Source organism: Erpetoichthys calabaricus, chromosome 4 (assembly GCF_900747795.2).
Source record: "Erpetoichthys calabaricus chromosome 4, fErpCal1.3, whole genome shotgun sequence".
NCBI lineage: Eukaryota > Metazoa > Chordata > Cladistia > Polypteriformes > Polypteridae > Erpetoichthys > Erpetoichthys calabaricus.
The window spans coordinates 41,390,765-41,418,641 of NC_041397.2; the positions used below are offsets into that span (position 1 = coordinate 41,390,765).

Sequence of the window (27,877 nt, forward strand, 5' to 3'; positions counted from 1 at the left end):
CATATTAGCATATTGCTTATGAGCAGCCCTATTTAGTTGTACTTTAAAATTTATAAAGAGCTCAGCTGCAAAAAGTAACATTTACTATATACGGAGTCTGTCGGCTGAGTATGGACACTTAAATGGAGCTTTGCTGCTTAGCTGCTGGACACTTGCAAAACAGCTCTCTCTTCAGCAAGAAATCATTCTTTTCATTCTTCAATTAAGGATGCAAAATCTGTTACTATGGAACTGGACCATCTGGACTGAATGAAGACTACAGGTTGTATAATTCTATGATTACTTATATTTGCTTATATTGGTTATTATACAAATAAATATTATTTTAAATAAAAGCTTAAATCAGTGTCTCTGTCAGATTATTAGCAGCAAGCCGAGTGCTGGATTGCCATTTCTTGTCTAGCTGCAGTCCCCTAAGGGCTCAAAAGGAAGCTTTTGGGAAGTCCTATATTGGTGGTAAACATTCTTAAAGTAAAGGATTCAAAGTAAAGACAGTGCTAGTCAGCGAAGCAGCCTGTGAATGGAGGCCCCAAGGGTTGAATACACAGGGTACAATAAAGACAGTGACATTAGTAAGAGGCTACAGGTAACAGTTTTATAGCTGGTTTTGACATTTCTTCCTACCCTCCCATTAGGAAAAGCACATATGAAGTTGTTGATACTTTCTGTGTTAGGAGAATATCACAGGTGATCTGATAAACATCTGGACAATGCCTAATATATGAACACTGAGATCTGGAATTAATTTTGTTTCTCTTAGAAATTTAAATTAAATCTTCCTCGCAATAATTAATTTACATTTTCTTAAAAGATAATATATGTAGTTATCCAAGACCTCAAATAGATAGCTCCGTTTAGAATTTCAAATTAGTTATTGAAGCAGCCCATACAATTATTATAACTAATGTTATTAGGACAAATCAGTTCAGTCTAATACAGAGCAAGAGAAGACAGTGTAAACAGAACTAGCGTGTCACATTTAGCTGTCTGTAACTTACTTTTAAAGAAAGGTGTTGCTACTGAAAATATGGTAAAGTCCAAGTCCCCTCAGTGCCATCGTAACTTTTTACATATTTTTCTATTGTTCTTTCTTCAATTCCCCATATCTTGAAAAAATATCACTATGGTGCAAATGGGTGGCCATATTTTCTTTTATTATGTCTATCACTTTTCAGAACCTGTTCTCTTCAGTACTGGGTCACAGGGAGCCTGATGCAAACTCTACAGCTCAGGGCACAAGACAGGATCTAACCTTTACTGAGATGTTAGTTCTTTGTTGAAGGCACTCACATCTATATTACTAAACGACAGTTTAATTTATGCACGGCGGACGCACCGAAGCGCATGCGCACTGCGCCGCTGCGCCCCAGAGTCAAAAGCAGCGGCTTCCCAGAATCAGTAGGTGGCGCCCAAACAACACAACCTGTAAACTAAACTTGCTGTAATCCACTGTGCCAGCAGTCTGTGTGGCATGTTCAATTATGATTCCTAACAGTAAACGACGTCTACCTAATGACACAGCCACAGAACAACAAAGACGAGACCGCATAGATAAAAACAATAAACGGAGGCTCCTACAACGCGCTTCAAAAACACCACACGCAAAGAAGTCACGGCTCCAGACAACAAAGACGAGAGCGCATGGATAAAAACAATACACGGAGGCTCCTACAACGCGCTTCAGACACACCAGAAGCAAAGACGTCACGGCTCCACAATGAAAGAGCTCAACTAACGGAAATACAAAACGAGCCCGTATGGATAAACACAATGAACGAGCGTGCCCACAACATGCTTCTGACACAGCAGAGGCAAAGGAGGCACGGCTCCAAATGGAAGGAGCTCAACGATTAGTAATACAAACACGAGCCCGTATGGCTACGACCTGTAAACGAGCCCGTATGGATAAAAACAATGAACGAAGGTGCCCACACAAAGAAACCGCTTTAGTACAAATAGGTTTATTTAATTAAATGAAAACTTTACCATGGCTACGACCTTTTAACTAAACCTGAGGTAAAGCGTGCATGCCAGGTTGTACAGCCGCCCGAACGTGACCGCCCACACCACCGCATATACCATGTTTGTTTAGTAATGTGGCCCTCCATGCCCGGATCCGCCGCCATGGTCACTTCAGCACGCGAATCTGCCGCTGTCAACAAACAACTTCTCGCTGACGACATAGCCATAGAAAAACCAAAAAGAGACTGGATGAATAAAAACAATAAACGAAGGCGCCTACAATGCGCTTCTAAAACACCAGAACCAGATGAGGCACAGCTCCAAAAAGAAACCGCTTTAGTACAAATGTGCTTATTTAATTAAATGAACTTTCCCAGGACACACCCACCCTCCATGATATTTCATCCCTCCAAATATCGGAGGGAACAGAAAGTGATTGCCATTCTTGGATTTGTGATTCTTTTGAGAATCACAGGCTTGCTAGTTGGGTAAAAAATTACAGTCACCAATTAACCTAACAGAAATCATATGGACTGTGGTAAGAGACTCTTGATAATACAAAGAAAACACAAAAAAAATCCAGTGAGGTAGCACCCTACAATGCTTTTTATCAATCATGTTTATTGAAATCTACTATCGAATAAAACACTAAAGTCTGCGTGTCCATTTCCTCTGAGCAATCAGATTGGTCTGTTTGGCTCTGGTGACGCAATGAAAGAGGAAGTGTGAGCGTGAGATGCACGAAGAGGAGAAATGGCATGGGAGGCATACAGAGAGTCACTGTCAGAGATGGCAAGTATAAAAGTGGACAGGACGTGAGAAAGCTTCCTTGGAAATAATAACAGAATAACAGAGTATTAAGAAGCAAACTTTACGGGAAAGTACTTCAGAGAGGGTACCCCAGTAAAGAAACATTCACACACACAGATACCGAGGAAAGTAGCTGAAAGTGCATGTAAGGCAAGAGATGGAAAATATTATTAAATTATTCTATTGTACTCTTTGTATTGTATTCTTCCTGTATTTTGTTTTATTTTTCAGAGCAGTGGCTCAGTGGCTAAAGGATTTGGGCTGGTAACTTGAAGGATGCTGGTTTGAATCCTGGCAGTGACAGAAGGAATGCAATTGCTACCTTGCAATTCCTCCAAGGGTGCTCAACTAACTGACCCTGTGCTCTGTTCCTAAAACTCAGAGTAAGTTGGGGTATGCGAAAAAGAGTATTTCCTCTCGGGGATTAATACAGTATACCAGGTAGTGTGGCTAGTTGAGTTAAAAATGCTTACTCACAAGGTTTATCATTATACGTTTTATTCTATAAACAGTGAATGTGGATATTATAACTCTATATTGGTTGATTCTGATACTTCATTATAAAAAGCACACCACCATCTGAAAGTTAATTTGGCCTGCTTTTTTAATAGAAAGGAAACAGACGTCAATTTATATAGCACCTCTCTATAATGATCACAATCTTAAGTCACTTTACAAGCAAAGAGCTAAAAAGCAGTTCTAAACATAGACCTTAGGCTAAGGAAATATGCTACAGTATGCAAATAAGGCATTGTTTTTATTATTATTTGGTTATTACTAAATCTTGTTAATCCAGTTTATGGTTGCAGGGGGCTAGTTTGTTACTGGGAGGTACGGTCTTCGTTTGGTCTGCAGAGAGACAAAGGAGAGAGTATTAGAAGACAGCACCAACACCTGGTCTGGCTGAGAAATTACACTATTTGAGCCTATAAACCATCTCCCATGCACACATGTGTGACTATATACATATAAATATATAACTTTTTAAATATAAATGAAAGTCATTATGTTAAATTGGGGCGGCATGGTGGCGCAGTAGGTAGCGCTGCTGCTCGCAGTTAGAAGGCCCGGGTTCCCTTCCTGGGTTCTCCCTGCGTGGAGTTTGCATGTTCTCCCTGTTTCTGCATGGGTTTCCTCCGGGTACTCCGGTTTCCTCCCACAGTCCAAAGACATGCAGGTTAGGTGCATTGGTGATTCTAAATTGTCCCTAGTGTGTGCTTGGTGTGTGTGCCCTGCGGTGGGCTGATGCCCTGCCCGAGGTTTGTTTCCTGCCTTGCACCCTGTCTTGGCTGGTATTGGCTCCAGCAGACCCCCGTGACCCTGTGTTAGGATATAGCGGGTTGGAAAATGGATGGATAGATGGATTATGTTAAATTAGTGCAATGGTATGCATTATAATAAAATTATAAAATATATGATAAATAATAATTAAATAACTAAGATAACTTAATGTGCAAGAGTAAAAATTAGGACATCTTATATATAATTCGCCAGCCTACTCACTCACGTCCGTCCGAAGCCGAATGCGCAGTCGCCTTCTGCACACGTTCGAAGCCGAATGCGCAGTCGCCTTCTGCTCAGCTGCCCGAAAAACCTTACGAGACCGACATCACGGCAGGCGGTGGATTTACGGCCGCGAAAATTCAAAGAGAAAGGCGACTTCGACCGACATCCAACCCCAACATCGCGGCAGGCAGCGGATTTACAGCCACAAAAATTCAAAGAGAAAGGCGACTTCGATTAAAGCTCTAGAGGCCTGAAAGGTGATTTCGACTACAGCTTGAGGTCTAATTACGCATTCGTTCAATACACCTATATCAGGTTTGTGATGCTTATACTTATTACTATTCCACTCGTGCCTGGTATCACTGATACATTTTCTTTAGTCTGACACTGCTTGCTGTAGATGTCCAGGAGGTTAGTGGGTGCACACCCAATACTGTGTTCAGCTGACCACACCACTTTCTGCAGGGTTTTGTGGTCCTGATGTGTGCTGCTCTCAAACCAGGCAGTAATACTTTGTTTCAGGATACTTTCAATGGTGGATATGTAAATGTTTTTATAGTAATTGGGCGGATAGCCTGAAATCCTGAAAGGGCATCTGAGTTGGTAAAAATGTTGTCCTGCTTGCTTCACCAAAGTATCGATGTGCCTGGACCAGGTCAGGTCCACTCTGATTTGGTCACTGAGGTATATGAAACTGTATACCCCATGTTGTTAATACTGAGAGGATGGTAGTGCCTCTGCTGTTTTTCCCCAAAGTCCACAATTATCTCCTTTGTCTTGATGACACTCAGTTGAAGAATGCTGTAATGACACCTGTGTGATAGACTCTACTATTCATCCTGGTACGCCTGCTCATTGTTGTTAGGTATCAGGACTACCACAGATGTGTCATCAGCAATCTTGACAGTGATGTTAGAGTCATGTGCAGCCATGCAGTCATATGTGTAGATGACTCAGAACACAGCCCTGTGGACAGTCAATGTTGAAAGTGAGATGTGATGAAGTGTGGTCATCCACTTGAACAAACTGGGGTCTGGCATCCGCACATAATAATTACCTGTCTTTTTGTCCAGGTGGGACAGTTTTATTCTGCTATAATATGGAATGTAAATGACTTTAATACTTCTTAAATAATTTCAAATACAGCTTTTACATAAAATTTCCTGTCTTGTTACCATCCTAAGTCAACATTAGGTAGACTCAACTTTGGCAAAAAATATTTTTACGAATCAAGGACAAGTCTTTAAAAGCTTTATGTATTTGGACAATGTAGTCTTGGCCTATTTTTCACAAAAGTGCTTAAGTTCCATTACCTAAAATGAACACAATTAGCTTACCAATAAGTTAACTCCTGACACATATATGTTCATTTGAGTTAAGTTTGACCAATACACACAAAAACAAAGTCTAATTTTTTCACTCTACAAATGTTTTATCTTCACACCTCTTCCAAGCACTGACTCATAAAAGCATTTCCATAGCCTTATGCTTTTACTAACATACAGTACTTCATGGTAGGAATAAGCTATTTCTTGCACCAAATACAGTTCTAAGCACTGAGTCTAATACTTAACCTTTGTCCCACCAAATCACTGAACATTCTGTTTTGTTTCAGAATCTTTACATTGCTTTTTGTAAAGATAAGTTGACATTTGATTCTTGTTTTCTCAACAATGGCTTAACTGTAGCCCTCTCTTAACAAAGCTCAGATTTGTTAAGCACTTGTGCAATTGTTTAACCAGACACAGTGTCTCCCATCTCAGACATGTAATTCCTTTAATTCCTGAATTTTAATTAGAACATCCCTTGAATGGAAGTAAAAGTTTTTAATAAGGTTCTTAAACAGGGTTGCTAAGCTTACTCCCTACGACAGGGTGAAGAGCTCAGCAATACGGGAGGACCTTGGAATAGAGTCGAAGCTTCTTCATATTGTGATGATACTGTTGATGTGTTTTGGGCATGTACTTTGAGTCCTTCCCTGGCACCAATCTTGGAAGATACACAACAACACATTTGCCACTGAGACGTGATGAAGTGACAAATCCAGAACTGCTTGAGGGATTATATCTCTAAATTGAATAGAGAGCATCTAGCAATTTCTTAGAAGGTGTTGGAAGACTGCTGATGGTAGGGTGATCTGTTCAGCCTAGCTCCTGTGTGTTGTTACCAGAGCCGGTATAAAATAATGGACGGACCAGTGGAAGACGGAAGTCGGGAGATGTTCCATCCCCCATACACCAAGTGTCAGTGGTCCTCGTATGGTAGCCCAGTTGGGACACTTGCAGGGCTGTCATGTCTGGGCCCCTGGGTGCTGATACAGTGCGCTGTCAGGGGAGGACCTCCCTACTTTCATTATGGCCCGGAAGTGCTTCCAGGGAGACACAGCATAGCACCGGAAGCATTCCTGGGTCCAGCATGAAAGGGAGCCTGTTGCCTTACATCAATAAGTCAGAGTCAGGAGGCAGTGGGCAACACTCAACAGGAGGAAGAATTACTTTATTTTATATATTTTGGAAAATGATCTTTGGAAGAGTGATATGTATTAGTGCTGAGGTTTAATAAACACTCTTTATTGAGACCTACGAGTGTGTCAGGTATTACTGTGTCTTGGGTTTGGGGCTCCGTGGTGCCATCTGGTGGCTGCACAGGATAAGCAGCATGAAAATGATGATGTTCCTTTACATTCCCTGCAATGGATTGGCATTCCATCCAGGGTTGCTTCCTTGATTCTGTTCAGTCCAGCCAGGACAGGCTCTGCCAAATGCATTCCTCCACTCCAACACCTTAATGGGAGTAACTGGTTCTAAAAAGCAAATGACTTAATGTTTTTATCTTTTCTTCTTCTTGGTGTTGTGTTTGTTAAAGGCTTTACCAATTAGTGGACATCCTAGATACTAGCAGATTTCAGCATAACTCACATAAATGAGGTAGACACTGTAATTAACAATGTGATTTTGATATATTCTAGGTGCCAAATTTTCACAGAACTCCTTTTTTAGCTGACAATTATAGGTTTTCTTCTTTTGTGCTATAAATAAATATCAGTGGTTATTCTAATGATAATTTGTTTGAATGTAATATTTTCTAATATTAAAATCTATGTTTAAAGCTTAAAAACTAGTTTTGAGAAAATTAAGTACAATGAGCACTGTTGGTTCTAATGTGGGGACCTGAAAATTCTGTGTATCCTACAGGGTGAGCAGTCAGGACATACACCAGTCCCACGTTTTCTTTGTGAGTGGGACGGCAAGGCCAAGAATTGACTTTGGGTTCTGAAGGAATGGTCAGCTAGAAAAAACATTACAACTTGGCACCAAAAACATCATCAGACCTAGCTTGGTGGATCTAGATAAAGTGCTGCTGCAACTGCTTCTTATTACATTTGGTTTAAATGAACAGTTTACCAAAGCCCTATTGAAAGTGAAAGAGGAATTTTTTGCAGGAACTGATATTAGGAAACTAATTTCTGATGAAGAATTTGATGGTGCATTAAATGACCTGGAACGAAAGGCTTAGGTGTCTTTCAAAAAGTTAATTTCAATAAGGATCCAAATTATAAAGAAACTGTGAAAAATGTGTTATTTAAGTTTAACAAGTTGGGTTGAAACATGAGTTTTAGAGTTCACTTTTTGGATTTACAGTACATTTGCATGGTAAAAGATTCCATCAAGATATCAAGGACATGGAAAGAAGGTACTATGCACATTGGGGTGTCGGTATGATGGTGACTGCTGCTGGATGATTCACTTGGTGGCCCACACCCCTAGGAAGTTTTGGATCAAAAAACTAAAAAGTGACAAAAACTAGAGAGGTTATATGTAAATTAATGAATATGTATTGTTTTCTTTACATATACAATATATTTAAAAATATTAGATTGACAAAATATTATCATGTTAAATTGATTTAGAACAACATTGTATATATGCAATTGTGTAATTTGTTAAATTTGTATTAAAATATCTTTTTAATATTGCAATTTAAAGTGGCGTGATGGGATTCTAATTACATTTTATTGTGTTCATCAATGCAAATAAAAAATTCATAATTGAAGATTTTTATGAGTTTAATTTTGCTGACCTGTGTTATGTGATCTCAGATTGGGTCATTTTCTAAATAACTTAGAAGGTCCCATTGAAACGTCTCTTTATCACCAAAAGAGTCTGTAAAGATTACATATGGGAACAAACTCAAATATGAAAGTCGGTGTGTACTTTATATAGCCACTGCCATGCAATACAGAAAACTACTGGCAATGAAAGGGTCGATTTACTTGAAGTTTATATTAAGTCATATTTTACCGAATATGCCATTGAAAAACGAATATCCCAAACTTATTTGTTAGTAGTCAAACTGACTTACACTAATCGGAGCAGCAAGGAGATTCAAGCTACTTTGATGCACACGTCTCCTGTTTAGACTCGGGCACGGCGCTCGTGTGCGCGCACGCGCGCCATCCCAGTAGGTGTTTCCAGCTGCCAGCCTCCTTCCTTCAATCCCAGCCGTTTCGCTCTGCCTCCCTGCTACAACCTCAGCTTACTCGCATCAGACGCTCGCTGCAGCGGTCGAAGACGGCCGCACCAACAACGATCGCGAGGGTCTCATCACCACCGAGAGAGGAACTCGGAGCGAGAAGTGCTTTTCTGACTTTATTAGGCTTGCCGAACAGCCCGGAACCTGCATTTCTGCTTGCTTAAATACAACTCCCGGTTATCTGCTTTTCATCCTCAAGGCACCGGGTGGAAGACGAAGAGGGTACTGAAAAGAGCTTGTGACGCAAGCGTCTAAATAAGCGGATACGGACCACTATCTTCCGTTCGTTGCCTCGTGCGCTGAGCAGGGCGCGCTCTCGCGTCCTGTTGGCGACCCCGTCCCGTTTAACAGGTGCGCTGGCTGAGGCGGGCCGCCTTTGGTAAACGAGACGCATTCGCTCTGCTGCTTCTGGAAGCTTTGCACCTGGAAGTTTTTTCTCCCCCACTCTGGACAAGTTAATTTATTCAAGTCATTTGTTTTAAGAGGAAATCAGTCTATAACGTAACAAAAGAAGCAGTCGTTTTAGAGAGTTCATTTCAAATATGTCTAGAGACAGCGTTCAAATCCCGGACGACCTGGCATTCACTAATTTTAGAAATGAATGCAATTCGGAAGAAGGCTGGAGTTTGACTTACAACAAATCCGGAATAACCGTGTGGATCCAGATTCTGGAGGTAGAGAGGTCGCTGCATAAAATTAAGGTAATAATGAGAGTTTTTTTTTCTTGCAATACAAAAAAAAAGGCTTTTAAATATTGTGCATACAGTCCAAGAAGATTTCTTCCGCGGCGAGGAACACCTGCCTTGTGCAACCGAGGCGTGACGTGGTCTTGGCTCTCATTTGTTTCTTTAAGACCGGTTAGACGTGACTTCGTGTCGGGCAAACAGGTGTTGGAAGAGAACGCGTCTGAATTGCAGAGCCCGCCTGGCACATCTCACTCGCGTATGCGCGTGCCCCCGAGCGCGAGCGAACAGGGATATGCGCACTGTGTTTAGCCAACACAAGGGACTTGAAGCTGCTGTCGTCAGGTTTGTGAGCAAACATTTGCACGTCTCCGGCCCGACCCGGATATCGGAGGCCACCTCTAATTTAGGAGCCAAAAAATAACTCGACTTGTGTGATCACTTTAGGAGACGAGTGTTTAAGCACACAATGCCATTTAGAGTATTCGGGTTGTCTTAATTATTACCGTAATCACATATTTAATAGGCATCAGATTTCTTGGATAGTTCAAACCACAATTGTTTTTACTCCTTTATCATTCATCAGATTACACATTGTCGACAGAGTTAATCGATGCTGTCCAATAGTATTTGAAGACGCGTGCAGTTTGTTATGGCAATGAAGTTGGAAGAACATTTAAGTCTGGCACCGGACTTGAGAGCTTGGTCTGATAGTTACTTAGTTTTCAATTGTCACTTTTGATTAATGGGGAAAACGTTTCTTTTCTTACATCATGTAGTTACTCTAAACAGGTTTACTGCATACGCTTAAAAAAAAAATAAAGGTTCTTTAGTGGCACTTTATTATAGTTTTTGCTGAGTTATGCCACTGCTTGACAAAACCCCATTTCTTTCTGGGAAGGGTTCTTTGTATATGAAGTTGGTTCTCTGTGCTTTGATAGGCTTCCTGATATGCAGAAGAAACCTGTAGGGTAGGCTGCCTAGCACCTAGCAGGACACTAACAGATTAAGAAAACCTGGACGTAGCAAGAGTCCTTTTAAAATCAGGAGCCACTGGTATTTCACAGATCTTTTACCCACTATTCATGGTTATTTAGTGTATGGAGCCTATTATGGATCTAAATAAATGAAGGTTCTTTCTGGAACCTTCATGTGGATGGAATCTTTTTGGAACCAAAAAGTGTTCCCCTGTGGCATCACTCTGAAGAAGCACTCTGGCACCTTTTTATTTTTAAGAATGTATGGATTTTTTTTGGTACAGTACATTGATCTTGTTCAGCTGCAGCTAGCTCAGAACTTCTCCACACACAACACTTGTTCTGCCTTCACGGACTTGCTCTGTCTTGTATGATTAAATATAAAATTCTGTTACCTCCTGCAGCACTACTGTCCTGTCTGCCCATTAAGGTCTACTGATGCTGGCAATGTTGTTGTGTCCCAAAATGACCTGTGTGCTCTGTGGGTGGCAGTCTGGAATGCTTGCTTGAGATAATTGGATTGGCTGACTCAATTCATTCTTTTAAAAGGCAACTCAAAAAGCTGTTTGTGCAGGAAGGCATTTAACTAACATGGACATTCCTATACCTTTTCTCTCAGGTCACCCTCTCTGTCCAGGTTACTATGAAGATTCTCAACATTATAACGTGTTATGTTATAGTCGTCAGCAGCCGTATCACCAGTACTTATGAACAGATCACCCACTTGATGCTAAGCATGTTTGAACCCAGCCAGTACTTGGATGGGAGACTATCTAGGAGAAGTATGGGTTGCTATGGGAAGCAATGTTGGTGAGGCCACTGGGGGTGATTACCCCGTGGTCAGTGTTTGAGTCCCAATGCCACAATGCAGTACTGGGGACACTGCTATAAATTTGCCACTCCTCTTTGAATGAGATGTAACATCAAGGTCCTGACCATCTGTGGTCATAAAAGATCCTGGGCATCTTTTGAAAAGAGTAGGGTTTTTTTCGAGATATCCTCGCTAATTTGCCCACCAATGCCTTATCCATTCTGACCACTAATCACCCCATGTCACTTAATTGCGAAGTATTTCTCTCACCCCTTCTTTGCCTAATAGCTAATGTGTGGTAAGGATACTGGTGCAAAAATGGCTGCCGTTGCATCATCTGTGTGCATGCCACACATTAGTGGTTGTTGAAGTGGCTCCCCTACTATTTATGCAAAGTGCTTTGAGTAGGGTAGAAAAGTGCTGTATTAATGCAATTAATTATTATTATGTGTTAATGATATTCTTTTAGTGTATTGTGTTTTGCTTATTTTGTTTTAGAACTTTGTGTTTCCTGTGTTTATCTTTTAATTAGCGTTTAATATTGACATTAATTTGTATCCAATACTGTTCGTTTGAACTTTCCTATTTTGTCCTTTTCAATATTTGTGAAATGGTATGAGCACACTAGGCAAAGACTAAACAATGGAAAAGGAGCTGTATAAATAAGCCATTATTGTTGAGAGCTGCTGTTTGCAGTCCAAAAGCAAAAAAAGTTAAAACTACTGGTTATCATCCATTTAAATATCCATCCATACTTTTAGTATCAGTGGGACACACTGTGTCTTTTTTTCAATTTTAAAGTAATAGATTGATAAGAATTTAATTGAGATATGCTGGCCAGGCAGTTATGAGACTACTGTTATAATAATAATCTGATCATGGCACAATAATTTTTCCATCTGGTATTATACTATTAGAGGACTAGAGTTTACGACAACCACTGTGTGTTTCTCGAGAGTTTCCAAGTAGTTCAAATGCAGCTTCCAGAAGGGTCTTCTAGCACTAGTATGACTCCCAAGTGTCTTCATCTAAAAGATTTTATTGAAATTCAAAGCAAACAGCTCACACAAAGTTAGTAAAAATGTTGATAAGAAATGCAAAATAAAGCAAAAAAGGGAAATTTCTTGTCTATGATATTCCGCTTGAAGGTTAAGTATCTAGGTTACATTTTTTAAGGTTCCTTTATGTTATCCCATTAACCGCACATATGTACATACAGTCAGAAAACTTGCATGCTCTTATTGTCTATCTGACTAGTAGTTCATGTTTCTCTCCAGCTGTCTAACTTCAAACTATGAGCAAAACCATTGTCACACCGCGCTGACATTAAGAACATTCCATTAGCTTGAACTTTTATGATTTTGAATCAGTGTTAAAGAACCACATTATATCTTAAGTTCAAACTAGACAGAAAGTATGGTAAATTTACCATTAATATTAATGGGTTTGGCTCTCACAGAGGCCATTCAATTAAGTATTAGTGCTTAAAGTTTACTTTTGTTTTGTTGAGATTATTGTTAAGAAAGGTTTGTCCATTCCTCTACACATAGTAGTCATGTAAAGTGTTATTGTGATGTGATACTACAAAATATTATTATTGCACTTATTATAGGAAGAGTCGCTTTAAAATTAGAATCCTAATGAACAGCTATTGCCATTTTTCCATGTCAGATTTCAATATATTCTAATTTAACACTAAGTTTATTCCGTGTTCTTTTTTTTCACAAGGCACCCCAAGCATTTCTCTAAAATGTATTTTAAAAATGTAAAAAAGCAGTTCTATTGTTCAGTCAACCAGCAGGGAATGGCTGCAAAGATGTATATTATAATTTGTTCAACCATGATATATATGCTTGTTCCGACACCCTGTGGCTTTATTGTCTAATATGTTAAAACAATGTCTGTCTAGTGGGTTTCATTTTCTGTCAAATTTGGATCTGCTTTAGGGATCTTGATGTAGTGGTCATCTGTGAAAATTCTGTTCTTATTTGGAAATATGCTTATTCTTCTTCTTCTTTCGGCTGCTCCCGTTAGGGGTTGCCACAGTGGATCATCTTTTTCCGTAACCTCCTATCTTCTACATCTTGTTCTGTTACACCCATCACCTGCATGTCCTCTCCCCTGTGCATGTCCAAACCAACGCAATGTTGCCTCTCTGACTTTGTCTCCATACCGTCCAACCTGAGCTGACCCTCTAATGTACTAATTTCTAATCCTATCCATCGTCATCACACCCAATGCAAATCTTAGCATCTTTAATTCTGCTACCTCCAGCTCTGTCTCCTGCTTTCTGGTCAGTGCCATTGTCTCCAACACATAACATAGCTGGTCTCCCTACCATCCTATAGACCTTCCCTTTTATTCGTGCTGATACCCGGCTGTCATAAATCACTCCTGTCACTCTTCTCCACCCATTCCACCCTGCCTGCACTCTCTTATCACCTCTCTTCCACAATCCCTGTTACTCTGTACTGTTGATCCCAAGTATTTAAACTCGTCCACCTTCGCCAACTCTACTCCCTCCATCCTCACCTTTCCACTGACCTCCCTCTCATTCACACACATGTATTCTGTCTTGTTCCTACTGACCTATATTCCTCTCCTCTCTAGAGCATATCTCCACCTCTCAAGTGTCTCCTTGACCTGTTGCATACTCTCGCTACAGATCACAATATCATCAGTAAATATCATAGTCCACGGGAACTCCTGTCTAATCTCGTCTGTCAACATGTCAGTCACTATTGCAAATAAGAAAGGGCTCAGAGCCGATCCCTGATGGAATCCCACCTCCAACTTGAATGCATCAGGCACTCCTACTGGAGTCTTCTCCAGTGTCACACTTCCCTCATACATATCCTGTACAACTCTTACATACTTCTCTGCCACTCCCGACTTCCTCATACAATACTCCTCTCGAGGCACCCTGTCATATAATAAACTGTATATTAAATTAAATTATATATTATATATTAAACCTTCTCATACTGAATGTAATTAAATAGTAGTGTTTTCTTTGTTAAGAAAGTTACCTTTATTTTTTTTTTTTGCATAATTTATTTTCTAATAACAAGTATGTCAATCATGCATTTTCTAAAAATCAAGTTTTAAAAACTGGTCATGGATAGCCAAAGCCCATTATATGAAAACAGATCCCAAATCTGATTGAGTGCCATTCTTTTAAGTAGCAGTCGTACTGATACAGGACAGTTTAGAGCTGTACGAATATTTGTAACATATCTTTTACACATAAAATACTATATGTCAAGGGATGTCAAAGGAACCTTTACAGGTTTAAATGGATAAGTGAAGATTTTATTTTGTATGCATGTACTTTTTTCTTGTTTTTGTTTCATATACTAGGAAACATTCAGACATCCGATCCTTGATGAAAGATAGTTCCTGCTCTTCTTACAAAACACAGCACCCCAAATCATTCTGTCGAGGGTGCTACCTCCTTTTTCGTGCCCTACCAGTGTGTATGATTGTCTTTTGAGCTCAGAGTGTATGAGTTGAATTTCCATTGAAAATGATCGGTCAGCCTGTGCCATTAGCCTCACCGCATGCCCACATTGCTGCTCTTTTCATGTCTGACATGTTGCATGGCTGTGTTGCTGCGTGCTGTGAGAAGGCCCTGAAGCCCAATTGCACGGCAGAGGTTCTCTGCACCTCTGATTTCTTAAGTTGTCTATGACCATCTTTCATGCTCGGAGCGTATGACTTGCATCTGTTATGAAAACTATCACTCGGCCTGTGAATATGTGTTTCACTGTCAGTAGATGTTGAGGCAGTTCTTTTTCTGTCAGAATTGCTACACGCCCGTGCCAGTGTTCTTTTTATGCCAGCCACGGTGGATATCCCTGCCACAACTAGCCGTGACAAGAACCTGAAGCTCATTTACTGGGCTCATATGCTCTTGATTATGATCAAGGTTCAAGGCCCAATGGTTCACAAGTTTTTGCGTAACAGACAGACAATGCTTAGCATTTTATATAGATACATATATTGAACTGAAGGAGTGGGCTAGAAAATGAAAGAATTGACTTCTATTATATAAACAGGAAACTGTATAATGTAATTATATAATTGTTGCTTTCTCAATAATGAAGCCTATTAATATAATTCAGATATTTTGTCCTATTAATAATTTAACAGATTTGTTAGCCAAGAAGTGCCAGGCTAATGTTCTCAAGTACCCCAAAACACCTTTGATTTTCAGGATTAAGCCCTAATTTGACAATAGCATTCTCAAACATTCTATAACTGAAAATGTAAAAGCAGTTGAAGTATCTTAGTCTATTTAGTTTTTTAGTTTCACGCTTTCATTTTTTTTTTTTTTGGTCATAGAAGCTAAATTGTTTCAGTCGCATATAAACTGGAGATGTTGAAATTCAAGAAATTTGGTAAATGTGTATTTAAAGAATTGAGAGGGTATAAACGCTTATACAAAAAATATAACTTATTATATTAATGTCAAATTAAACCAGTGCAAAGTAGGCAGATTTAACGTTTGTTTTATTCTTGGGGAATTCTACAAAGTATTGTGCCTCTAGAATGTCTGTTAGCATGACACAGAGTCTCTGAAATGTATGCCATGTTTGATGGTAATGGAGATGGATGGTGCTTAAATGTTAGGACCTGGGGTTTAAGACATGCAGCATCTGTTCTCCTGTTTGGTATAAGTGTGTTCTTTTCTCTGGTTTTGCTCACTTGCTATGAGCACATTCTCTCTTGCTGCATGTTGGGCAGGCACAAGCTAATGAAGTAGGTTCATTTTGACACATTTTTTATTTCAATTCAGTGTGTAAAAAGGATCTGAAGGGTGGAGAGTGTGAATTTCATTCGGCTAGATAAGGCATGCTCAGTTCTTAGTTTACATGCGCAGTGCTTACCTCCCATACTGTAAATACCAAGAAGTAACTGACCATCTTACTCCTTTGCTGAGTGATTCTACATATTCTGAAAGGGAGTTACTAAAACAACACAAAAATCTGTGTCACTGCTCCATTAGGAATTAAGAGATACTATTAGAACACAAGGCCTTTGGTTTTAAGCACATTTTAAAAACTTACATTATTTTATGAAAACTAGAATGATAAACAAGACACCACACTGCACACCATCAGCGTACCAACCTTCCCAGCTGCAAGTAACACCAATGATGCTCACAATGGATAAAGTGGCATGTGGTCAATGACATCAACAACTGTTGCAAATGATGATAAGCACGGCTCACTGTACTTGCCATATTTTGTCCTGAATCAGAGAAAGTTCCGACACTTTTTTTTTTGTTAGTGGAGTGTGTAGTATGGGTATTTAGACTATCTCAGTCTCACGAACATATACTTTCTTAGTTCTTTTTGTGCTTGCTGCTTGACTATAACCTCACTTCTGTGTCCTTATTTGTGTTATAAAACGTGCAACTGTCCATGAAGGAGCACTTGCTAGATTAATTATTATTAGATTATAAAGTGCAAAATGGGAAGGACCAGTAAGGAGGGGTTTCAAAACCCATTTTTCCATGATCTGTTAGAGGTCACTGTTTTTTCTCTTAACTTGACTCAGTTATGCAAATTTTATATCTAGAATTGGCCTGTAAATATGACAAGGTGGTCATGCTGAAACTTTGCATTATGATTTGGTGTAATGGTAGGGGGTGTTGGGGCTTAACGTGCTAATAGTTCCCCCCCCACTCCCCCAACTGGTTTTCAGTCTTGAATTGGTTAAACGTTTCAACGTTTTTTACTTGCATCCCTACTATACTCAAGTTAATACAAAATTAGATAGCTTGGATAAAATGTCTTACCTGCAAGCTCAGATTTTGGCAGTCATTTGTTTTTTTACTTCTCTATGTATTTTAGAAATTGAGGTCACAGCTTTTCTGTGCACTTTTCCATTCACTTAATGTGTATTTTATTTTTACTCTCTTACTGTTTCCTTTACTCTTTTGTTTTTCTCTTTCATATTAAAACGTGGGTGAAACAGTTATGGAATAGTGGAGATGCTCACCTTCTACCATCTGCATTTATTTGTTTTAAGTGTATAATACCAGAGTAGATTGATTGGGTAAAGCATAAGAAAGGAAAAATTTGGAAGGCTGAAGATTGACTAATTGTTTATTTCTCAGGAAAGTACTAATATATATATATAATATATACTGTATATTAATGTGTATATATAATGTATAAAATATACATTTTGTACATAATGTATAAAAATACATAAAATATGTGATGTGATAGAATTGGATCAGGCCACTTTAATTACATGTACAGTTACAAGCAAGAACTGGTTTCCAATTAAATATAAGGTGTAATTTTAATTATACATTACAGCACTCCAGGACACTGCTTTCTTAATTGCTACTTATGGTAGATAAAGTCATAACCCTTATATCTGCAAACCCATTGGCTCACTCTCAAATGGAATTCAGCTTGCCAAAAACTAAGCTGTTCAGTATTGTATAATATAGAATGAAGGAGAGGTTCGGAGCATGCGCTGAGTAGGCTCTATATTCTGACAAAAGAGAACAATAAACTGGTGATCTGGGTTTAATATTAAGTTTTGATTAAATTATCCATCCATCCATTTTCCAACCCGCTGAATCCAAACACAGGGTCACGGGGGTCTGCTGGAGCCAATCCCAGCCAACACAGGGCACAAGGCAGGGAACAATCCCGGGCAGGGTGCCAACCCACCGCAGGACACACACAAACACACCCACACACCAAGCACACACTAGGGCCAATTTAGAATCGCCAATCCACCTAACCTGCATGTCTTTGGAATGTGGGAGGAAACCGGAGCGCCCGGAGGAAACCCACGCAGACACGGGGAGAACATGCAAACTCCACGCAGGGAGGACCCGGGAATCAAACCCAGGTCCCCAGATCTCCCAACTGCGAGGCAGCAGCGCTACCCACTGCACCACCGTGCCGCCCTGATTAAATTATACTTTAATAAATTCTACATAATGGTATAAGGGAATGTTTGACTTGAGTGATAATTTTTAAATAGATATGTAAGGTGCTATATAATAGATATGTAAGGTACATTTTGTAAAATTCACCAGTGGGTGATTATTGTATACTTTGTGAATAAAAATGCAGTAAAAGAAACCCAAGATGAATTTGTACGCAGATGATTAGGTGACATTTGTATTGTGCTCACGTCTGGGACTGGAGGACTGTATTGTGGCCGCTGCAATTCACAAGATTGAATTATGGGCACCTCAAGACTAGATGTTATAAAACTTATACTTCTCCTTTTATGTTTTATATCAAACTTCACTTGCTTTTATACATTAGTGACACAAAACACTGAAAAATAAGTTAGTCTTTAGTCAGTAATATTAAGGTGTTTAGCATTGCTGATAAGTATGATGGCAAAACTGTGGTGGTTGCGTTATTTAAGTTTACTTGTGAAAACCTGGGTCTTGGGGAACTGGCAGAAAGTTCTTCATAATAGAAAGCTCTTCAAAGTTGACTTCTTAAACCCGTTAAAAATGTTTGTAATTGCCAGTGCATACCACCCCCAAAGAATGAACTTAAAGCAAGAAGGCAAAACAAGTTTCATTGTTAACATCTGATAAAAGGTATGCCATTGTGAGAAAGATATGCCTACTTAATAGCAAACTGGTCTAGTCTGACAAAGCTTTGGGTCAGATTTAAGGTTTATAAAATGCCTTAAATTACCATAATACACTATTTGGTTATTGACACACATTTCTATAATTGAACCATATTTTACAATCCTATTAAACTACTTTTATGTTTTTTTGCAACTATACCTTCATAATTATTCTGCACATTTAATAATAATGTGTTTTCTTGAATTACTTAGGTGGCACTGCGAGGCAGCAGCGCTACCACTGTAAGGAGACCTGGGTTCGCTTCCCGGGTCCTCCGGGGAGCGTGGAGTTTGCATGTTCTCCCCGTGTCTGCGTGGGTTTCCTCCCACAGTCCAAAGACATGCAGGTTAGGTCGATTGGCGATTGTAAATTGTCCCTAGTGTGTGTGGGTGTGTGTGTGTGTGTGTCCTGCGGTGGGTTGGTGCCCTGCCTGGGATTGGTTCTCTGCCTTGTGCCCTGTGTTGGCTGGGATTGGCTCCAGCAGACCCCCGTGACCCTGTGTTCGGATTCAGCGGGTTGGAAAATGAATGGATGGATGAATTACTTTAGAGTACTTTATAGTGGGTTAGTTTCAAAAGGTCCCTCATCATAAACTGAATGATTTTCCTAGATAAGTGATGTCTATGATGCATAAAATAAAAAGAAACCAAGTGTATCTGAGTGACGCAGTGGCTAGTGTTGTGGTTCAAATTTCCTGCCAGGTTCTCCATGTGGAGTTTTCATCTTCTATTGAGGTCTGCATGGGGTTTTCCTCTGATGTACACAAACCTTGTAGCATGCAGCTGCTCACTAAAGGGGCATTTAATCCATTAGGGTTTGTTACATTTTAATCAGGGAGACAAATTAGTGCCCACTTTTATTTCTCTGTTCTCATTTTCACTGGGTATTTGGGTGAAACTTCATGAGCATTATAATTTGCTCAAACTTTGGGAGCACCTGATAACCGCAACAAACAAACCCTGACATTATAATATAACAAGTAATACAAGCAGGACACAAATATTTACTATGACATTTTTTGGTGAAATTAATGACAATAATTATCATAAACTGTATTTTATTTCCACATGGGATAATAAAAAAGTAGCCTACCTAGCTTTAACAAGGCACGGTGCTTATCACTGTTTTCTCCTCTGTTTTTAACAATGAAAAGAAGGTGTGCACGTGAACCAATAAGGGGAAGGGGCTGGTGGCGTGAGCCACTGTAGCCACCCCTTTGTGCATGTCCCCGCTGGGTGCTCTCATTTTCTGCCCAATAGCCCCATGATTTGCAGGTTACTGAGTGTGCATGTGCTTGTAGGTGTGAGAGAGGCCTATAGTGGACCAGAGCCCAGTCCAGGGTTGTTTCCTGCCTCAGTGTTACTGAAATAGGCAGCAGCCCCTGTGCCCATGAAATGGATTACACAGGATTGAGTATGAAAATGAAAATTATATTGGCCCTGCACAACCAGATTTTAGTTGAAGTATTAACCAGTTACATGTCTTTTGAGGCTTTCTTGAAGTAATTTTAATGTTTAGCTATACTGAAGCAAGGATAAGGTTGTTAGTATGACCAACGATTAAAGAACTAATATGAGCCATGTTGATTGGTCTGACTTGTCTGTTGTTCAGGTGCAGCTTTTTACAATTTGTTCCTTGTGGAGGGGAGCAGTGTTTACATAAGGCAGTTTGACTTTGTTTTTTATAAATGCATATGGACACACAGAACAAGTTAAAAGATATTTTCTGCGCCGCCTGTGTAGCAGCATGCCTGCTGAAGCTGCGTAAGTGTACAAAGGCTTTTTAAATGCAGATCCTTTTTTTCTTAAAGAATGTAACTGCAAACTGTAAAATCCTTAAATTCTGTCTACTGCCTAGGAAACTGAAGCATACAGCTGTGTGCAGTTTAGCCTCTTTTGCACAATGAAAGGCCACTCATTTTTGTAGACTGAATTTGTTGGCTGTCCCTTTATCAGCTACTTAAACCTAATTTTGCAGAATCCATTCAGTGGTGGGGTTGAACAGTATGTAACATATTAATCCAAGACAACTAAGGCTGCTGTTATCATTGTGTGAGTGTTTGGCGCTGTTGCTCATTATGGTGCACTGAGTGGCATCTGCATTAGGTTCACCTACACATTAACAAATTGGCCTTCTGTTCCCTACGAACAACCTGAAATCATGAGGAACAGGTCTAAGATGCAATCCAGAAGGTGCTGTCCCAAATTGACTCTAGTGCAGTGTTTTTCAAATCAATGTGCTGCAGCATAGTAGAGCAATGTGAGAGCTACCCAGGTGTGCCGTGGAGATAATGGTGGGTCTGAATCCGAGAGGGACGAGCTCCGTAGGTGGTCTAGACCTGTCTGAAGAAGATACGACTACTGGGACAAGTTGGCGTAAAAACAGCTCCACGATTGCTATGTTGCAGACACACCAGCACTTTGGATGCGTCTCCTTGCTGCTAGAGTCCATCTTCCTGGGTGAGTGGTCACCAGTGTGCCTCGCAGAGCTGGTGGATAGTGGGCATACGAATTGCCTCTGAGTGGGGCGGGCAAAGGAACAAAGCAGCTGGGAGTTGCCACCAAAATGCTCAGTAAGTGCCATGTCTGTGAACGCTGATCTTGGATCTGCTTTTTTTACCAACTTCTCCGGTTATCCCACCCCTTCAGACATTTGAGGGCGTGTGTGAGATATAATGTGTTTGTGGTTAATAAAATAGTGGTGTCCCTTGGGTTTTTAGGTTACAAAAAGTGTTTCACCACAGAAAAAAGGTTGGGAAACACTGATCTATTGTTACAAGTTAGCTGGTGAGAAATCTCAGCTTTCACTTTCTACTTTTGATGACGTTGTTCCTTCTGACCCCACATATGTTTGATTCTGCTGAAATCAGATGACAGGGAAGGCTAGTGCTTTTGTTTGAATTGACATCCATCTTCCTAGAATTATTCCAGGAGTTTTCTAGACTTGTGGCATTTTTCCATGCTGAAAAGGATCATTGGCAAATGGGTACCCCAAGCTAGTAAAAGACTTTTTTTTCCCTGAAAACTCCTCATACTTCTTAAATTTCAAATTTGCTTTGCCTCTCAGTTTTGGTGCCTTAATTTCTGAATTTGTTCTGGTTTATGACCTTGTGCCTGTCTACTGGTAATGATTTTGCCTTTCACTTCGATTGTCTGGTATCACTATTATTTCCAGGTTGTATGTATTTTCTTTTATTAATTATATTGCCTCCGGACAATCCTGACAGCACAATGACATCACAAAGTACAATAATAAAAATAAAAAGCAACCAAAGTAACGTCCAAAATTGAAACAAGAAGAATCTGATCTAAATAACTGTCTTATGCCTATTGTGCTGAAGTTTATTTGACAATTTCCTTGTCCTCGTATTGTTTTACATCATCAGGAGCTTGGACACCTTGATGGTTCCTCTAATTCTCTGCTGTTTTCTTAGCCCACTGTCATGTCACCTTTATCTTTTCATCAATTGAAATAGATCTTTGTGGAGTCATTGGCTGTTGAACCCAGCTGTCTTTTGCTCAATGTTCTGTAGGTGTTGGTCCATTCTCCACACACTTAATGACTCCATCCTGCTTGAAAACCCCAGCAGGGTTGCTGCTACTGATATACTAATGCCTGTGGGTCTGGTGCCCTCTAATTTGCCACATTTAAAGCTTCTCACACTTTTGGCCCTGGGCATTCTTCACTGGCATCTAAATAATGCACAGTATGCAAGCATAATCACTTTTTGCTTTATATATTTTTAATTTTATTATTATTATTTTTTTAAGTGTCCCGATAGAGCAGTCCTCTCTGGACAAAGGGAAGATGCACTTAATATAGTGGCCACTCGGTCTGTTTGATTTTGTCTGTGCTGGTATTGGAATATATTATAGTATATCATAGTGTCAGGATTTGCTGTTTACCTCAGTTGCTGCCCATAGTGTGAAAGAACAAAAATTTAGTTCGTGATTTGTAAATATTTTTGTATATAGACTGGTTTCTGTATAACTGAGTATCTGTAATGTAGTGCTTATGAAATGTATCAGTTCATCAAAATTGAGCTGTCGCCTCATTGACCTTTTGAATTATTTGAGTAATTGATTATATTATGATAGACATTTAAGTTTTTAAATCTTTGTGTTCATTCTCTGCCCATCTTTTTAGTAATGTGATTCTTAACCTGAGTCCTGCCATACTTTTGTCCTAATGAGTTTCTTAATCAGAAGGCAATTCCAGCAAGTTATATTTAGTTGTTTTTGTCATCATAATCATTCATCATCACCAGTTTAACTTTTTTTTTGGTTCTACCCTGGTTGACCATCAACCCCCAAACCATATTTATTTTCCCTGCACTCTCTATGGTCTTAGTCATCCTTTGAGGTGACGCCCATTCTACTCTAGTTATCTGTTACCACCCCTTAATGTCTGCTTTGGCTTCCATCTGGGCTTCATTCCCTCCACCTGCAACTTGATGCAACTTTTCACCCAGTCACCCTTCACTTTTCGCTCCACATGCGTGAACCACCTCAGTGTGTTTTTGATCAGCACAACATCTATAACATTCACATCAAATGTTTTTTCTCAGTTCTTCATTTGTTTTCCTCTTGCTCAGTGATACTTCGTTTCCACCTAAGTATTCTTATTTCTGTTCTTTCCAACTTTGTTTCATTTTCTGCTTTCATTGGCCACATCTCTCTCGCACACAATACACTACTGGAGCTTTTGGACAGCTTTTATAATCGGTTATCTTCAGAGGCTTCTTTAGAAGTCAGAATGGGGTCCAACTCCCAGAAAATCTTACATGTACCTCTTACCCTGGCTGTCACTGTTGTGCTGACATCTCCCTCTGCAACATGTTACCTAAGTAGAAGAACTTACCTACTTTCTCCAAAATAACTTCACTTCTGTTATCTAAATTTAACATTACTACACTCAGCATTGTGCACCCCCTTGCATTCATTCTGCCAACTAAGGTCACACTTGCTACTTTCAAACAACCCTTTACACAACAGCATCTTTTATGCACTCGCCTCTGACAACCCATACACTGAATTGAGTTTCAGCCAACACCTCTACTGCATTTACCTTGAGGCCTTTTCCTTCGAACTAGCTTTCTATTTCAGTATGCAATCAAAAAAAGTTGTTTGCTCTACAAGATCTTGCCATCACAATCCTTCAGAGTGGATCCATAGTGCCATAATGTTGAATGTTGAAATACTATTCTCTCATTACTCGCCTTATAATATGCTGGTGTTGGAAGTGGATTGATTTAATCAGTGCATTTTTAGTACAGAGAGGGACTATCTTTGTGATCTCCTCACTTTTGCAGTGGTAGTGGTGCTGCTTTGCAGTAAGGAGACTATGGAAGATTGTGGGTTCGCTTCCCGGTTCCTCCCTGTGTGGATAGCGCTTTGAGTACTGAGAAAAGCGCTATATAAATTTAATGAATTATTATTATTACTTTCAAAGTTAACATTCTTTTTAATTGTTTTAAACTGATGGGGTGCCCACCTGCTTTGCCCCCATGTACTCTGATACCTGAATTGGGTTAAGCAGTTTTGATGATGGATGGATGGATAGGGCATTTTTGCTATCATGTTTTTCACAGTAATTGCTTCTTAATAGCTAACTTTAACACAATAATTAACAAACAGTAAGATCCAGGGCAAAAGGAAAGTAGCATAAGCTCTGATAGTGAGTTTCTTTTACAACACATTAATTGTAGAAACCATCAAATCATATTCATATACTGTGTAATAGAAGGATATGACAATGATAAAGAGTTGGGGTACCGGCCTGTTGACCCCGTATAATTGAAAGATTCCACAAAAACCAAGGCATGCAATAACAAAGATGGCAGAGCTTCTCATTTTGAACTCTTCCAGCAGGAAGAAGTGGGTCCAGGTGGATGGACGATGGAAGTGGCATCAGAGCTGTAACAGCTGTCATTCACTCGGTCTGCAGAGGGAGTAAGAGAAAAGGCATTAGGGTACAGTGCCAACTCCTGGAGCGGTGGTAGAATTACAGTCACTAGAACCCTTCAGCTGGTCCCCTATTCACACTCACATGACATCTGTCAGAAATAAAAACCTGTGACCACAGTGCAACTCCAAGAACTGGGAACTCTGTCGTGGTTTAAAGACCAACCACTTCACTAGGTTTATTGCAAGGATTATATCACTTTATATTTATAATATAGTGAAGTAGAACACCTCTGTGTGTGTGCTTACCTAGAACTAAACATCAGGACAATGTTCTTTATCCAAAATAAAAGGTTTTATTACATAAATGATTTCAGTTGAGGGTTAAAAAGTAGGAGAATTCAGAATAACATATTATTAACCAGAAATTAAACTCTTATTTGCTATACTAGCCCTAATGACAAAGGACTAGGCCCTGACTGGCAGGTGGTATGTTGCTTGCCCTCAGTCATACTGTCCAAAACACGTTACATCATATCATGTCAAAAGGTTCTCATCCATTCACCTCAAAATTCCACTATTTGTCAACACTACCTCTTTCCCAGTTTGAGCCCTTGCCCTATCCTGCACCTGGATCTAAGGCCCTTTGGCTAATGGGCAGTTACTGTGTATGCTTCAGCTTGGAACTCCTTCTGGGTCAATCCCTGAAATCCTCTGACACAATCCCACTCTTAGCAAGAATCAATGTTGCCCTTAATTGTAAGAAATGTTCACATAGGCCTAAGGAAATTACATATTCTGTTACCTTTCATATTCAAAAAGCCTGGATGCCCAAACACAATTGTCAAAATAGCCTTCAGGATTATATGATACACAAGCCAGACAAAAGATAAAAAAAAAACATTTTATACATGAATAGCAAGAGCAATTTGATTCAGAACTTGAACAGGTTGAATGTAGCCACTATAGACCTACAGTCAGACAGCACAGCTCAGCTCATCCACATATACTGTATGATAGTTTTAACAGTGTGTTTGACAATTACAATGAAACAAAAGTAATACATGCCATTGAATGTATAAATGTCCCCAAAGTCACCCAAGAGAAAATATTAGTCATGGGCTGAAAGAGGTTTTAGCAAAATGTGGAAGCCGCAAGTGTACAGAAATAAAAACCTACCTAACATGGCAAAAGCTGACAGTCTGAATGACATGACCGCTCTCCAGTGCTCTATTACACCTGTTATTTTAGGTGGACAGTATATGTTCAATCCAGTAGTTACACATTTCTACCACCATCTTAAAGAACTGTTGATCATTAAGAAATTCTTTGTTGTTTGTATGTATAGTGCATCCGGAAAGTATTCACAGCGCATCACTTTTTCCACATTTTGTTATGTTACAGCCTTATTCCAAAATGGATTAAATTCATTTTTTTCCTCAGAATTCTACACACAACACCCCATAATGACAACGTGAAAAAAGTTTACTTGAGGTTTTTGCAAATTTATTAAAAATAAAAAAACTGAGAAAGCACATGTACATAAGTATTCACAGCCTTTGCCATGAAGCTCGAAATTGAGCACAGGTGCATCCTGTTTCCCCTGATCATCCTTGAGATGTTTCTGCAGCTTAATTGGAGTCCACCTGTGGTAAATTCAGTTGACTGGACATGATTTGGAAAGGCACACACCTGTCTATATAAGGTCCCACAGTTGACAGTTCATGTCCGAGCACAAACCAAGCATGAAGTCAAAGGAATTGTCTGTAGACCTCCGAGACAGGATTGTCTCGAGGCACAAATCTGGGGAAGGTTACAGAAAAATTTCTGCTGCTTTGAAGGTCCCAATGAGCACAGTGGCCTCCATCATCCGTAAGTGGAAGAAGTTCGAAACTAGGGATGCACCGATACTTTTCTAAAGTACTCGTACTCGTTAAAAGTCCCCCGATACCGGGGACCGATACCACGGTCTGAGAAATGTCTATGTTTGAGCGGCGTGTAAGGGGTTAATCACAGGCGCCGAGTGCCCGCCCCCAGGCCCCGGCTGCAGCTCAGAGCGGGGAGAAGGCGAGGCGAGACATGTCAGCCGTGTGGAACTATTTCAAAGTGAATGAAGACGACAAAACAAAGGCGGACTGTTAATTGTGCTCAGCGAAATTGTCCAGAGGAGGCTCAAAAGGTAGCGCATTTAACACAAGTAATTTAATCAAGCACCTAAAATCCCAACACGACAACGAGTACAAAGAGTTTACCCACGCTTCTAAACCAACACAACCCATGCTGCAGCAAACTCTTGCAAGACGAGAGAAAATGTCCAGAGACAATCCACGTGCTGTGAAAATAACAGGCAATTATCGAGTACATTGCATTGAGTGACCAGCCACTCTCGGAGGTAGAAAATGTGGGATTCCTGCATCTCCTCCATGTTCTGGAGCCCAGATATGATGTCCCAAGCCGCCGCTACATGACTGACACGGAGCTGCCTAAACTACACGACTCCGTGAAAAAACATATCCACAGCCTACTGCAAGCCTCTTCTGCGTTTAGTTTCACCACGGATATTTGGACAAGCAGTGTTAGCCCCGTGTCGCTAATTAGCCTAACCTCCCAGTGGATAGACGAGAGTTTCTTGTTTTTTTTGTTAAATTATATGACTAAAGCTGTTACCTGTAAATTTAAATCATGTTTTTATTAAGTACTCGGTATCGGCGAGTACTGAAATGCAAGTACTCGTGCTCGTACTCGTTTTCCAAAAAAGTGGTATCGGTGCATCCCTATTCGAAACCACCAGGACTCTTCCTAGAGCTGGCCGGCCATCTAAACTGAGCGATCGGGGGAGAAGGGCCTTAGTCAGGGAGGTGACCAAGAACCCGATGGTCACTCTGTCAGAGCTCCAGAGGTCCTCTGTGGAGAGAGGAGAACCTTCCAGAAGGACAACCATCTCTGCAGCAATCCACCAATCAGGCCTGTATGGTAGAGTGGCCAGACGGAAGCCACTCCTTAGTAAAAGGCACATGGCAGCCCGCCTAGAGTTTGCTAAAAGGCACCTGAAGGACTCTCAGACC

General features: G+C 40.1%; 1 protein-coding gene across 1 annotated transcript in view; it reads left to right on the forward strand.

The window, feature by feature from the left end:
- Positions 1 to 8,748: 8,748 nt before the first annotated feature.
- The window catches only part of stard10 (StAR-related lipid transfer (START) domain containing 10), a 92,218-nt gene continuing 73,089 nt past the window's right edge, over positions 8,749 to 27,877 (forward strand). Inside the window, exon 1 of the mRNA XM_028799384.2 lies at positions 8,749 to 9,512. Coding sequence (XP_028655217.1) covers positions 9,354 to 9,512 — 159 coding nt within the window. The 5' untranslated portion in view covers positions 8,749 to 9,353. The remainder of the gene's footprint in view (positions 9,513 to 27,877) is intronic.